This window comes from Dipodomys merriami, unplaced genomic scaffold (genome assembly GCF_024711535.1).
Source record: "Dipodomys merriami isolate MVZ:Mamm:240054 unplaced genomic scaffold, mDipMer1.0.p SCAF_5, whole genome shotgun sequence".
NCBI lineage: Eukaryota > Metazoa > Chordata > Mammalia > Rodentia > Heteromyidae > Dipodomys > Dipodomys merriami.
Window position 1 is genome coordinate 29,514,254 of NW_027206068.1, and position 15,185 is coordinate 29,529,438.

At 42.6% G+C, this 15,185-nt stretch overlaps 1 protein-coding gene across 5 annotated transcripts in view; it reads right to left on the reverse strand.

Moving 5' to 3' along the window:
* The window catches only part of Gsap (gamma-secretase activating protein), a 78,603-nt gene that overhangs the window by 2,677 nt on the left and 60,741 nt on the right, over positions 1 to 15,185 (reverse strand). For 4 of the 5 annotated variants that reach the window (XM_069996329.1, XM_069996330.1, XM_069996327.1 and 1 more), the window contains 9 exons: positions 11,719 to 11,847; positions 10,679 to 10,737; positions 9,472 to 9,503; positions 7,035 to 7,171; positions 5,143 to 5,238; positions 2,448 to 2,518; positions 1,593 to 1,687; positions 782 to 901; positions 1 to 37 (listed from right to left, as the gene is read on the reverse strand). The exon at positions 1 to 37 is cut by the window's left edge and continues 25 nt beyond it. In XM_069996329.1, coding sequence (XP_069852430.1) covers positions 1 to 37; positions 782 to 901; positions 1,593 to 1,687; positions 2,448 to 2,518; positions 5,143 to 5,238; positions 7,035 to 7,171; positions 9,472 to 9,503; positions 10,679 to 10,737; positions 11,719 to 11,847 — 776 coding nt within the window. The remainder of the gene's footprint in view (positions 38 to 781; positions 902 to 1,592; positions 1,688 to 2,447; positions 2,519 to 5,142; positions 5,239 to 7,034; positions 7,172 to 9,471; positions 9,504 to 10,678; positions 10,738 to 11,718; positions 11,848 to 15,185) is intronic. The other variant, XM_069996328.1, reaches the window with a different exon arrangement.

Consider the following 15,185-nt stretch of genomic DNA (forward strand, 5'->3'; position numbering starts at 1 on the left):
AATTTTAGTTTTTCATTTTTCTCTGTGTTGTCCAGATCTATGAGAAAGTGAGAGATTGGCAAATAAGACAAAAAATCCAGTTATATCCCTCATCGAGTTTTTAATATTTGAGTAGTTTACCCTGATACTATATATTCCGACTTTGCATTCTCAAGCTGATCTCAGAAGGCTAAATAGACATCTGACAAACTTAAAACAGAATATACTTTGAGGAATGGCAAATGCTTTAGTCTATACTAGCACAACTCAGCTATTAAAATACCACATACTTTGATCATTGAAGTGAGAGTGATTCCACTAGAGATCCCACTCAAAGGTCAAATGCCCATAAACACTGCACCTCTCTCATTAGCTTTTCTTGCATTTCAAGTCAAACTTAGAGATGACAGAGTTAATCAGATGAAAGTAAGCTATTTCATTATACTTTTATGGGCAATCAACTTAAGAGACTCCCAGCCTCAAGTGCCCTCTTATACAAACAAAAGCAACCTAAGAGCTGTCTGGGGCCTCTTGGAGAAAAAAGTCATTTCAAATAGACTCAAAGGATGCTTCCAGGAAATGGAATGTACTCAACAGGACCATTTGCATCATTGGTGGTACTTAGGGCAAAACGAAAATGAGGAGCTATGTGTCAAATATTAAGAATTTCAAGAGTTATTGCAGAGCAGTAGGCCCCAAGCATGGGACCCTTCTGAGTTAACCAGACCCTCTATGTGGCACACTCCAGGAAGTGAGCTGTGGGGTTGCCCAGTTGGAATGTGCACTCTGTAGAGCCTCTGACCTTTCATGAGCCGTGTGACAGCTGTTTCCGTGAGCAGCAACACTCCATTATCAACGTAATGTAGTAGGTTATGCAAAGGGAGGCAGTTGACCCCAAGGATCATGTGCAGAGTGTGGAATCCTAGAGTGAGTGAACAAAGAATCAGCCAGTATTTCCAACCTTTCTAGGGGGACAGATTTGATCATGTTACTGAATGATGACTTAGTTGAGTTTAGTGCTGGGGCCTGCAGTCTACTAAATTCTTTAAAGAAAAGGTTCACATTTTCTTCTTTGTATTATCACAACTAAATATCATACTGGGAATAAAGTTCCAAGTATATATTTTTGCCTTTGGATCGATCCCTTCTTAGGCAAAATGAAGGCAAGGCTTACTCCATGAAAAAAAGAAAGATTTTACAGTTTAATATGTTTAGAATTCTATAGCAAGACAGAAAAGAAAATGGAAAAACTTCAGACTCGGTATGCCCAGGCTAAATGTCTGAGACAGGAACCAATTGTCCAGGAAAGTTGGAAAAGCAATTACCTTTAACCATGTACATGAGAAACAACATCCATTGAAAATTTCAGGGAACCAGCAGGGGCTCCCCCAAAAAGGAATGACAAGCTGCAGCATAGTTTCTCGGTAAGGAGAAATCTGGGCAGCAGAAAGCAACCTCAGTTCCCATCTCTCAGTGACACCAGACACACAATGACTAGCACACAAGTCTCGTTGTGGAATTTATCATGCATGTGGAATTTATAACATCTGGGAACCATGTGAACAGGAAAGAACATTGTCAAGACACCAAAAGACAAAGGAGCCAAGACTCACCAGGAGGCAGAGGTAAAAGCAAACTGCTGGTAGCTTCCAAAATCCTGGTCATGGTGTGAAAGACTGCAAACTCAGCAGCACTGTTACGCCTATTGCTGGGTAAAAGTAACAAATCAGCATGTCAGCCATGGAGCCCATCTCTGAAAGCCTGTGGGCCCCAGCCACCAAGGATTCACAATAGTCATGAAGCTGTATCCCATGAAAAGACTCATGCAGGTGACACTGACCATCAGCCTAAGCCCCAGAATTGACCCAGAGCAGTAAGCTCATGAATTATAAGTTGTGCCAGGCAGAATGGCACATATCTATAATTCTAGCACTCATTACCCAGAGGCAGAAGGTTCACAAATTCAAGACCAGGCTAGGGGGCTGGAAAGGCAGCTCAGTGGTAGAGTGCTTACCTTGCATGCATGAGGCCCTGGGTTTGATTCCTCAGCACCACATAAGCAGAAAAAGCCAGAAGTGGCACTGTGGTTCTAGTGGTAGAGTGCTAACCTTGAGCTGAAGAGCTGATGGACAGCGCCCAGGCCCAGAGTTCAAGCCCCATGACCAACAACAACAAAAAATAAGGACCAGGCTAGGCTACATAGTAAGATTCTATCAGTCAATCAATCAATGAATAGAATTATAAGATGTATCAACTGAAATTCCCTTTCATGTAGTACCAGATTCATGTGTCCCCCCCCTCCTTTAAATTCTGGGTAAAAATAAATAAACTACAGTAGACATTGCTAGAGCTGGTGGTAGGTGCTTTGAAGCAGTAAATTTCAAAAGGACTTTGCGTAAGCAGGCAGCTATCAGAGTTGTCAACTCTTCATCTGCCACAATGAAGGGGAGGGGAAGAAACTGGCATACCAGCGGAGAACCCAAGGGTTAAGCTTGTGTTTCCTCCAGGTGCTTTCCAGGATGCGGCAAATGAGATCCAGCTGGAGGATGAAGATAACCCGTTAGCCACACTCATCTTCTTTTCCACTTGGCCCTCCAGCTGTTCCTCTACAGCTTTGACCCACACATTCGGGGCAGCTGGCATTTGAACACACAACACACAATCAGCCTTTCAGAGGTCAATTCAGAGGCACTGACATCCAAATTGGAAAGACTGCAAATGTGACCCAGATTGTAACAGAGCCCCCTCTGTCTGTGTGGGCGATGCCCTGCTTGGCTTCCCCAGCCCAACTAACTGCCCCCACCGTTCACACTTACAGTCCCTCTCCCATCAAGGAAGGGCAAGTGCCACTGGCTTTACTCTAGGCCTGTGACACTGAAGGCCAGGAGCTGGCATTAGAAGAAAGAAGACAGTGTGGCACAGAGGTGGTGAGCATGATCTGTGAGTACAAGCAGTACACACAAGTCCAGGCTATGGAGTTGCCTTACCTAGGCAAGTCACCTCTCCTCCCAGATCTCAGTGTCCTCTTCTGCACAATAATGGGGAAGTGCTCAATGGGGCTGTTGTACAAGTTAGATAACCTGCTTCCTAAAAGCTGGTGCTCATTCAGTCAGAACCATATCGACCAAGGTAGAGAGCCTCTGTGCCCTAGGCTTTATCCCAGAACCAGTATAATTTTGCAAGAAGCCTATTAGCAGAAGGGCAGTCTCCACAGCACTATCCACCATGAATTGGTACATTGCACTTGTGGAGGGATCTACAGAGATGTGCAGCAAGCCAGCATTGTGCTCACTGATGCAGTCTCAGTTTGTCTCTGGTTGGAATCAAGAAAATATGTAAACAATATAATCAAGTTCTGTGGCAACGTCCTTGGCTACAGTTTAGGAAGACTGCCAGCCATTTTCCTTAGAGGAGACATTGCTGGTTGCTGCCAGGCCAGGCAGAGACATTTGCCTTCAATGAGTAACAAGTCAGACACTGAGTTTCTGAGTCAAAGGGTTAACACAAACTAGTTTCAAAATTTTAATGCACTTAAGAAGTAATGCTTGAATGAGAACCCTTCTTAAGACTTTGGAAAGCAAAATCTGAAGCCAACAGAAGAAGATCCAATATTTTTACTTTTAGGAGGCAGAAAAAGCTAGGCACTGGTGGCTCACACCTCTAATCCTAGCTACTCAGCAGGCTGAGATCTGAGAATCATGGCTCAAAGCCAGTCCAGCAGGAAAGTCCATGAGACTCTTATCTCCAATTACAGTAATCACCAAGCGGGTGAGGGGAGTGAAGCTGTGGATCAAGTAGTAGAGCACTAGTCGGGAGCTGAAAAAGCTCAGGGACAGCACCCTGGATCTTAGTTTAAGTCTAGGACTGGTACAAAAAAAAAAAAAAGGCAGAAGACCAAGAAAGCAAGTGGGTCAACAAGGGGCAAATCATCCATGTGTTCCTAAAGTGAGCTCTTTGCTACAGTTCTACTGGCAAGAAGAAATGTTTCAGTGCCCTGATCATGAAACTCAGAATACAAAAATACCCAACTTCTCCTAATATAGTAGGAATTATGAAACTCGAATCTTCCAAAAGAGATTCAAATGTTTTTAAAAACAGACATGAAAGACTACAATACAGGCTGGAATTTTTAAGCTTGAAAAAATTAAATCAGTCCTAGCAAATAAACTTAACTCATTTTCCAAAGGTCACCACACAAATATATGCTCAAATATATGGCTCATTTGCATACCAGTCTTACCCAAACTTGGAGAAATAAGGAAGCATTCTTTCTATTTCTGTATAAATGTTTTAGTTCCAAATGTTCCAGCTCCAAAATAAGATCGTACCTCAACTCCATGCTTTTTAAAAGGCCTAAGACAACTTTAAAACTCAACTTCATTACATCATTTCTTAAAAATTTGCCTGTGAACTGGTGTGAATCTAATTTGTACCATACAATTTCTTCTTTTTTTTTTTTTTTGTGGTGCTACCAGGATTTGAATACAGACCTTTACACTTGCTACACATTGCTATCATTTGAACCACCCCTGTTTTTAAGATAAGATCTCGTGTTTTTGCTCAGGCAAGCATCAGATTTTGAGCCTCCTACCTACACCTCCTGAGTACATGGGATTTTACTTCTACCACCATACCCACCTTGTTTGTTGAGATAGTCTCACTAACTTTTTGTCTGGAATGATCTCAAACAAGTTGGACTTACAGGCATGAGCTCCCATGCCCAGTTCTGTATCACACAACTTTAATACCTGGCTACCAGCATATCAGCAGACTCCAATGTGGCAATATTTATACAACAAGCTGGATTCTGGCCTAATTGGACTGTTGGCACTAGTCAAGAATTGTGGTTCAAGTTCTCTCATGTATTCATAGACTTCCAGGTGAAGAATCATGCCTACTGTTTCATAAGGTGATTTGGCAGCCATCCTCAATTTATTGCTCTATGCCCCCACGAGTTTGAGGGAGGGCAATCAACAAGTTCTCTTTGTTCATTGTTCTCATTTCCCTTCCCTCAATCTGTAGTGCCGAATCTACTGATTGGAAGCTGGGAGATCTTTGCGAACCTAATTTGAGAAACATACAAATGGCTCCCTGACCCACATTCTGAGGGTTATACCCAGGACAGGGAGTCAGGTGGGGACAAGGAGAAAAAGCAAAACCAACCAGTTTGGAAACATAGTCCAGAGCCATCTGTTCAGTGTTCTTCCTTTCTACTCCCTGTAGGTGTCTCAAAAGATGGTCTTTCAGCTCGGACACCATCTGAAAACAGGATATATGTTAGATAAGTCATAATCGACCCATTCATACCTGTAACAGGTCAGACTGACCACCATTTATTTGGGGTCCTTTACCTTTTGCTCTGGTATGTAAACCCATTCTAAAGTTGTTTTTTTTTGTTTATTTTTTGTTTTTTTTTTTGGGGGGGGTCCGGTCGTGGGGCCTGATCTCTGGGCCTGGGCGCTGTCCCTCAGCTCTTCAGCTCAAGGCGAGTGCTCTACCACTTGAGCCACAGCGCCACTTCTGGCTTTTTTTCTTTTTGCATATGTGGTGCTGAGGAATCGAACCCAGGGCCTCAGGCATGCAAGGCAAGTGCTCTACCAATGAGCCACCTTCCCAGCCCCCCCCATTCAAAAGTTTTATAACCTTTTCTTCATGTATTATTTTTCCTATGCTAGTGTTCTTTATCACACTGTTTTCAATGGTTGTATAGTCTGTTATGAAAGTTCTAGTATTGATTTATTCCTTTCTTGTGAGACATATTTTTACTATTGTTAATACCACCACCACAGGAATAAATTCTAGAAAATAATTTGCTATATCCCCAATTCAGTTCCTAGAAATGCAATTTGCTGGATTGAGGACTTAAGACTTCTAAGCTACTGCCATAGTGCCTCTGAGGCCTACTATGCTGTGCACAGCACCTTTCAGGGGACTAGCCAGACCCTACACCTCTCTCTTTGCTAGTTTAAATTTTAAATGTATGCCATTTTGATAGTCAGCCAACAAAGAAACCCATTTGTGCTATTTGTCATAGGATTGCTAATGCCAACCATTTTCTATGTCCTCCCCAATCTAGACATTTTTGGCCATTTACTTTGGAAAATCAATTCACTACTTCCCTTAGAATGGCATACCATTTTGTTAATGATTTATCAACTTCATTTGCCAAAGGCAATCATTTATCACATTTGTTACACATCGTTTTCCATATTTCTTACTTAGCTTTATGATTGTTGTCTGTTGTTTAGGATTTTAGTCACTCAAGTCTGTTTTTCTTATCTATGTTCCATAATATTTTAATAGCTTTCTCTATTTCAGTATTGTTTCTCTCCTTATTTAATTCACATTCTTTTATATGGTTTAATTTCTTGTAATAAATTCCTTTAAATAGTTGACATTTTTGCTTATGTGTAGCATAAATGGTGGTATGCTTTAGGTAGGAAGAAACTAATTTACTTGGAATTTTTTTCCAAATACTTAATCATTAATTCTTTATTTAAAATTTCCACATTGATTTTAAGTATTTTATTGATTCAAACTAAAATTAGTATCTCTGATTATATGCTTCTGTATACACATCATTTATGTGATTATGTATTTGTTGGTATGATTAATTAATCTTTACTCCCAAGAGGGCAGTAATTGCAGCTGCCAGTGGCTCATGCCTATAATAATAGCTTGTTAAGAGGCTGAGATCTTGGATCAAGGTTCAAAGTCATCCCAGGCAGAAAAGTGGATGAACTATAACCTCCAATTAACTAGGAGAATGCATGGGAGGTGTGGTTCAAGTAGTAGAGCTCTAGTTATGAGGGAAAAAAAAGCAAAGTGAAAACACAAGACCTTGCGTTCAAACCTTGATACTAGCACAAAAAAAGGGGTGGGGTTGGGGTGCAGAAATCATGTATGTATGGTTTATCACTAGACCTATAGCGACTACAGAGCTGGCAACAATTATTTGTTCAAATAAGCAGAAAATATGATCAGAAAGAGGTGGTAACTAGCCATTCCTTCTTCTACTTGGGGCCTGCTGTTTGCCACACCTGGAACCCACTTACCAGCCCGATGAGCAGCCGCTGGTGGTGGTCCTCCTCCTGCAAGAGCGGCATTACTCTTGGCTCTGGAGAGAGCAAGGACACCATGACTTTCAGGAAATAGCAGGTAAGAAGGAAGAATCCACCTGGAGTTTCCTTCTCTAAATTATGGGGAAAAGTAACATTTCCATAATGAGGTGAAAAATGTGTCAGTGTGGCCTGGTCCAACAAGGCAAGCTTGTCCCTTGGGTGATGTGCAGAGTTCTATAAAATAGAGCAAAATCAAGGGGCACCTTCCTAGTGCCTCTGGGTTCTCTCTGGGACTTCTCTTCCACCAGAGAGCCTGTGGTCATCCAGGAAGCTCTGCTGCCCTGGGGACAGTGACCTCAAGGAGGCGCACAGCCTGAGGGCTGGTGGGGCTCAGTGGGCTGCCTGGCCCTCTTACTTCCTGGCCCCTTATTGGGTGACTGTGGGGGTTACTGAGCCTAGGAGTCAGTCAACTACCGTGACACACAATCCTAATGGACACAAGTTATCTGACTGACAATGTCGCTAGGTCAATCAAACCGGCCCCTTCTGCACCATGGCTGGCCCTGCCAAGACTAGAGAGCCCCACCCTCTCACTTGGCTCCCCCCGCCCCCAGGCTCAGGGCCAGGACCAGAGGGCAGAATAATCGCCCTGTCCAGCTGGCTGATGACTCTTCTGGGAGACACAGCCCTTGGCCTGAGAAGAAGTCCTACCCTCCAATCCTACTTAGCTCTCAGGACTGAGAGGGAATTACAAACCATGAGCCCAACATCCCTGAGTCTCCCAGGACTCTGTGTCTGAGAGAGTATTCCTCACAGGAAGCAGGTCCAGTCAAAGCATGTGACAGGATGGGAAAGTGTCCTGAAGGATCCTAAGAAGCACTGACAGACAACAGCACACAAACAGGCCTGGGGCAGGGCCACAGGACGAGCTCTATAAGCAGGGGAGGAGGGACAGGCAGGATCAGAACCCCAAGACAGCAGCAGCATCTTCCACATTGTACCTCACTCAGCAATACAACAAGGATCACTCTGAATCTACCATATTCATATCCTGACTGCCAGGGCAGGGTACCTGGCTTCAGGCACAAATGGCCTGGCTATATCAGAAGAGGCTGCTGCCCTGGGGACAAGTTCACTGGCAGGATTGGTTCACTGGGCTGTGCACAGCGACCAGGTGTCAAATTACACAGGCTCTAAATTAATTTCCGTGTAGGTCCTCCAATAGAGACCTAAACATTCCAGGACATAAAACAGGAAGGGACATCAAAGCTAACAGCTTCTTTAATGAAGGCTGGCTTTCTTGAGGCCTGTAAGTGTTCCGCCGGTCCCCAGCAAAAGGGCGTGTGCCTAGTTATTCTCAACTGCCCCCCTCCCCCAGATCCCCCAGGCTAAGTTCCTCCAGTTAATAATATCTCCAGGCAAGCAGGCTCTTGCCTGTAATCTTAGCTATTTAGGAGGCTGAGAAAACTGACCACCAATTGACCACCAAAAAGCCGGAAATGGAGCTGTGGTTCAAGTGGTGGATCACCAACCAGCCTTAGTGGGAAAATGCCAAACAAGAGTGTGAGACCTGAGTTCAAGCCCCAGGACAGCCCTCTTTCTCTCTCTCTCTCTCTCTCTCTCTCTCTCTCTCTCTCTCTCTCTCTCTCTCTCTCTCTCTCTCTCTCTCTCTCTCTCTCTCTCCACACACACACACACACACACACACACACATTTAACTATCACCTGCAAGAACCTCCTCCAGCCTCTTTCGCCCACCACAGCAGCATTACTATATCCTCCTCACAAGGGCAAAGCGCCGCCTCCTACTCCCCACAGGCACTGGGGGCGCTGTGCTAAGTGTTACCCACATGAACCATCACCCCTCACTCTACCCCTGAGGAAGACACACAAAAGGCACAAAAGGGGCCAACAGGAAGCAGAGGAGCACAGTTAGCATGTGACAGCTCCAGATTTTAAGTCTAGTTCTCTCTCTGGCTCCAGAGCCCAGTCTCCTCCCCTGGACTAAAACCTTGCCCAGTACACACCCAACTTTTAGGCAAAATGCAAGGCACATACAAATGAAAGGCCCTGTGTGATCACACAGCTAGAGGGAAAGAAGTCCAGACCAAGAGGACTGACTGCCCAAGTGCACGCTGTGAGCACCGCCAGAGGGCATGTTGATTAGAGCAACTGCAAGGAGAAATGAGGAAAGCCGAGGGCAAGCTCCCAGTGACTCCTCCAGCAAAAGCACACTCAGCAGCTGATCCTGAAGGCCCTGGAGACAACACAGCTGTAGCAATGGCGATATGGCCACTAAGGATGTCACTTCAAAGGGCGTTGCCTTGGTTACCCTACCGGAAGTAATTTCTTTGCCAACCATTGGTAGGAAAAACAGTGCTAAGAACAAAAGACTAACATCCAGAAAGCTTTCCTACAGGTCTTTTCTTACCTGAATTCCTTGCTTCTATGTTAGAAATCACCCTACAAAGAAATTAGTCATGTTATTCACACAGGAAGCATTAAAAAAAAAAAAAGATTAAGCCACAACACTATACCTTCTCTAAAACCCATCAAAGTACAGAAACTCTTCTCAAGCTACTGGAAACCTCAAAAAAAAAAAAAAACTTAAGTGATGTACAAAAGGCCACATTAAGCAATTATACATCTCAAAGCCTGTTAGTGCCATCAAAGGCAATAATTTAGAACAATTGCAGCTCTCAGTTATTGCGACTACTAAAGACAAAAAATAGAACAGAGGTTGGCATTAGGCCTATCCTTTGAGCACTCTAAGATGACTCATGTATCCAGAAAATACACTTTCAAAATAAAAGCAAGCTCCCCGGCACACAAACAGGGTTGTACTTTGTTGTCTGTTTCTTTGTGCTGGTCCTAGGAATTGAACTCAAGGCACCCAGGTGCTGCCCTTGAGATGTTTTGCTCAAGGGTAGCTCTCTACCACTTGAGCCACAGCTCCACTTCTGGCTTTTTGATCATTAATTGGAGAGAAGAGTCTCACAGGCTTTCCTATCCGGAATAGCTTCAATTTGAGATCCACGGATCTCAGCCTCCTGAATAGCTAAAATTACATGTGTGAGCCAGTTGGGGGCTGGTAGTTTTTGTTTGTTTTAAGAATTTAAATCTGGGGCTGGGAAGGTGGCTCAATGGTAGAGCGCTTGCCTTGCATGCATGAGGCCCTGGGTTCGATTCCTCAGCACCACGTAAGCAAAAAGAAGCTGGAAGTGGCGCTGTGGCTCAAGTGGTAGAGTGCTAGCCTTGAGCTGAAGAGCTGAGGGACAGCGCCCAGGCCCAGAGTTCAGGCCCCATGACCAGACCACCCCCCTAAAAAATAGAATTTAAATCACCTACTATCTACCTTTGTTCTCAAAAGTACTTGTATAACAAGAGTCTTCTTCCCATTTACACACTATAAAACATCTATCCTAGTGTGCAAATATAGAAGGCATAACCTATAAGTTCTTCCCCTAGAAACTCTAACACCAAAAACAGAATAAGGCCCAAGTGGTTGTGTGCATGAAGCTGACAGCATCATTTTGCTGAGGACACATAACAAAAGTAAGCTACTTCCAAAATGGTAACCACCAAGGTTAATAAAAGATAATTGTCTTACAGAAATGAGAACCTTAAATTTCACTTACTTTAGAGCATTATCAAGAATATTCCTCACATATGCTGTGGCCCTTCTTTTTCCTGTTTTCTGGAAGTGAGAATATGTCAAGAACATGAGAAGTGAAGGTTCTTTGGGATGGCACTTCCTTTACATCAAAAACATAGCACATACAGCTAAGAGTTTTAGAGAGAAGAAACAAACTTCTTTAGGTCATGAAAAAAACTATTAAAAAACTTTAAACGTTTTATTCTGAAGCAACAGAATTCCTAGAAGTTTCAAATCAACTATATATAGAGTTTTATATATATAACTATATATATAACTATATATAGCAGTTTTATATACACACACACACACACACACACACACACACACACACACACACACACACACACACACACACACACACAAAGGGACTCATATCCTCATCTGGTCTCTCCTTACGTTCCTTACCTGACTACACTGTCAAAATCAGGAAATCAACATTGGTACTTGTTTTTGTATAGCTTGACATCATTATCTCACATGTGTAGAGTCAACATTCCACAACATACCACCGTAGTCAAGATGAGGGACTCTTCCATCACCCCAAAGCCTCCCCCTTGTGGAGTAGGGGCTCACATTCTCACTTGGCTTTATAGCAGGTGTTCTACCATTTGAGTCCCACCTCCAATCCAGTATTTTGCTGGTTAATTAGAGAATGGAGTCTCTCAGACTTTTCTTCCCAGGATGGCTTTGAACTGAGCTCCTCAGTTCTTATCTTCTAAATAGCTAGAATTACAGCATGAGCCAGTGATGACTGGCTAGAATACCTAGATTTTCCAAAATTAATGTTTAGCTATACAAGTAACACAAGAATACATTGGAGATTTAGGCATTAATTGCATTTCCCTACAAAGGTGCTGTGTTCTATTTGCCCTTCAGTCTTATCATCAGAGAACAAAGATGGTTGCCACTTCTCTGCCTATCCATTGGGAGATCAGCAAAGTTCATTCGGGATGACCACTGCCTGGCACAGCACCCATGGTGGCCCTGCTGGCTGCTTTGATCTCCCTGACCCATAAGTACCTCTTCAGAGATCAGGTTGTGCCACTCTCTCCCGACCACACTGTTGTGATAGTGTAAGCGTGGCTTGGTGTACTTGACATACTGGAGGTTGGTGTTCAGTCTTTCCCAGTAGCCCTTAAAGCTGTGGACCTGCAAGAAACAGAAACAGCAGGCCTGAGCAGCAGGCCCAGGACTCATAGCCCAGTAAGGATCCCCCAAACCTCACTGCCCCAGTTCTCAGAGGATAGCGTCTCCCCAGGAAACCCTCTCACAAGGTGACTGGTTCCACAGGAATTCTAACTAGAAAGTCTAAGAGAGTCTGGCCTCCCTACTTCATTTCTTTCCACATTTATAACAGAGAGAGCTGCTACTCATTTCCCAAACCAACAGGACTTCCCTGGGTTGGGCTCAGAGGGGAAGCCTGTATTAAACACATCAAGCCATTTCCTCCCTAGAGGGCCATTTTCCCAGTTCAGTGATGTCAACAACGCCGAGTTCAGCCAGAAAATGTTCCTACCATTTGGAGTAAAGAAAGAAGGCTTCTTTTCCTGTGACACTTATTTATATCCAAGAACATGTTTCAAAACCCAGTAATCAAGAAAAGGACGGAAATGATTTTATATTGTTGTTGTTGTCCAATTATCTTACACTAGATCTTTAAATTTTTATTATTTATTTTTAATTTTTTTTTTGGTGTCAGTTCTAGGGCTTAAACTCCAGACAGAGGAGCTATCCTTGAGCTTTTGTGCTCAAGGCTAGCTCGCTATCATTTGAACTACAGCTCCACTTTTGGATTTTTTTGCTAGTTAATTGTAGACAGAAGGCTTACTGGACTTTCCTTTCTGGGCTGGCTTCAAACCGTGATCCTCAGATGTCAGCCTCCTGAGACAAATCTTTGAATTACTAATATTTACAGCTTGGAGCATGACTATATTTATTTTTAGTAATAAAATGTAATGCTGACACTGTTTAATGTTGAAAGACATACTGGCATTTTGTGTGTGTGTGTGTGTGTGTGTGTGTGTGTGTGTGTGTGTGTGTATGTGCGCGCGCGCACACGTGTGCATGTGTGTGCACATGAGCACTGCTTCTGGGGCTTAAACTCAGGGCCTGAATGCTGTTTCTTAGCTTTTTCATTCAAGGCTGTGCTGTGTTACTTCAGCCATACTTCCACTTCCAACTTTTTGGTGGCTAATTGGAGATAAGATGTCACAGACATTCATGTCCAGTCTAGGTTCAAACCATGACCTTCAGATCTTAGCCTCTTGAGTATTTAGAATTTTGGGTGTAAGCACATGGCAAAAATTGTTTTTTGCAACCAAGATAAATGGATTTATGATACATTCTTTTTTTGGATTTATGATACATTATTACTAAAATATGTACATGTATTAAAGATTTGATGGGGCCAGCCAGGCAATGAGTGGCCCTAAAACAAAGTGAGCTATTGTATACTATAGTAACCAACTTGGCTGAAGTCCAAGAAAATGAGAGAATGTAAATAAAATATACTTCAACCATGGAAAATGCTCTAATGATAAACAATAGCATGCACCCAAACTTCTATTGAAAGCACAAAGTTAATTGGAAGTAGATTTTAGAGTCATCATTACAATGAATTGTATAATGTTTTACAATATTATCATTGTGCCTCAAGTGGTAGAGCGCTGGCCTTGAGCTGAAGAGTGCAAGGACAGCGTTCAGGCCCAGAGTTCAAGCCCCACGACTGACAAAAAAATAAAAATAAAATAAAATATCATATTCTAAAACTTTCACCTTGGAAGCCTACAATGCCTTCTATCAGAGCCAGAAAAAAGAAAATTTCATCAATGTACCAAAAGCCACATTTGGCAATTATAAAATCTCAAAAACTAAAGAAGTGTTAGTAGGGAAATGGGAACACTGGAGTCGAATCTGACCCTTTTTTCTTTTGACTGAGTCAAAAAGATGGTTCCTCCTCTTTTTGTTATTCAGAAACAAATGTACCTTTCCACTATCCCTTGTTTCTTATTTCTATTGAAAGAAAATACATCAGCCACACTTTCCAGGCATTTATAGGACTAACTCATGATAATGACTGACTGGAAGTCATTATAGCCTGTCTGGACTCAGGATCACTACAGGCAAAGCAAGAAACTAGTTGGTTTTGTGGCGGGTGTCATCTAGTGGTCAATTAGGCTATTGCACTTGCTTTTTTGCCACACAGTCCCAAGATAGGATACCGGATCTTGCCCAGGACAGGATGAGGGAGGACAGAAAGTCATGTTCCACCTACCTGTTGGCTGGCTTTGTCCTTTCAAATGATGTCCTGATACTGAAAGATCCTGATCCCAATGTAGCTTCTAAGAAAAATCCTGCCCAAATTACCTATTTTCTCCTCCTTCATTTTTAAATTTTTTCTTTCTTCCTAACCTTATAACAGCAAGATTAACAAATAAAACAAAATCTTGCCAAGTCCATGGAAAAACTCCAGAAAAGCTGGAATCTCTACTGGCTGTGGGTAAAAGCTATTTATAAAGCACTTTTCTCTAAAGAGTTTATCTCTTGCACCAAATTTTGAAAGGAATCAATTGCCTGAAATTACTTAAAACCACTGAATAAAAAGAAAATATTTGAATTTAAAATACTAAAAACTAGCCAGGCACCAGTGACTCCTGCCTGTAGTCCTAGCTACTCAGGAGGCTGAGATCAGAGGATCATGGTTCAAACCCAGCCCAGGCAAGAAAATCCATGAGATTCTTAATTTCAATTAACTACCAAAAAGCTGGAAATGGAGTTTTAGCTCAAAGTGGTAGAGCACTAGTCTTGAGCACAAAATCTCAGAGATAGCACCCAGGCCCTGAATTCAAGCTCCAGGACTGGCACAAACAAACAAACAAACAAATACTAAAACTAAGCAGGCCGCTGATGGTTCATGCCTATAATCCTAGCTACTCAGGAGGCTGAGACCTGAGGATCACAGTTCAAAGCCAGCCTGGGGAAGGAAAGTCCATGAGACTCTTATCTCCAATAGACCACTAGAAAACCGGAAGTGGTGCAGTAGCTCAAGTGGTAGAGCGTTAGCCTTGAGCTGAAGAGCTGAGGGACAGAGCTGAGGCCCCGAGTTCAAGCCCCATGACCTACAAAAAAAAATACTAAAACTAAAACGTTTATTCAAGAAATGTTAACCAAAAGTCCTAGAAATAGTCTGTCATGGGATGATATTGTTCAAGGTACACAGCACCCCATGAACTGACATGTTGAATTAAAACCCCTTAGTACAACTTCGTAAAGACAATTTTTTAAATTTAAAAAGTCATAATCTCCCATGAACTTATTGATCTTTTAGGGAAATGAGGGGTTGATTTTCATCTCTAGTTTACAGATATTTAGAGAGTAGAGGGGAAAAAAAATAGTATCAACTAGACATGCTGTGGTTTTAAAAAATTATTACAGTTCAGAGATCACTGTAAATTGAAAGATGTATTTGGAAATCTGGGAAACAGATA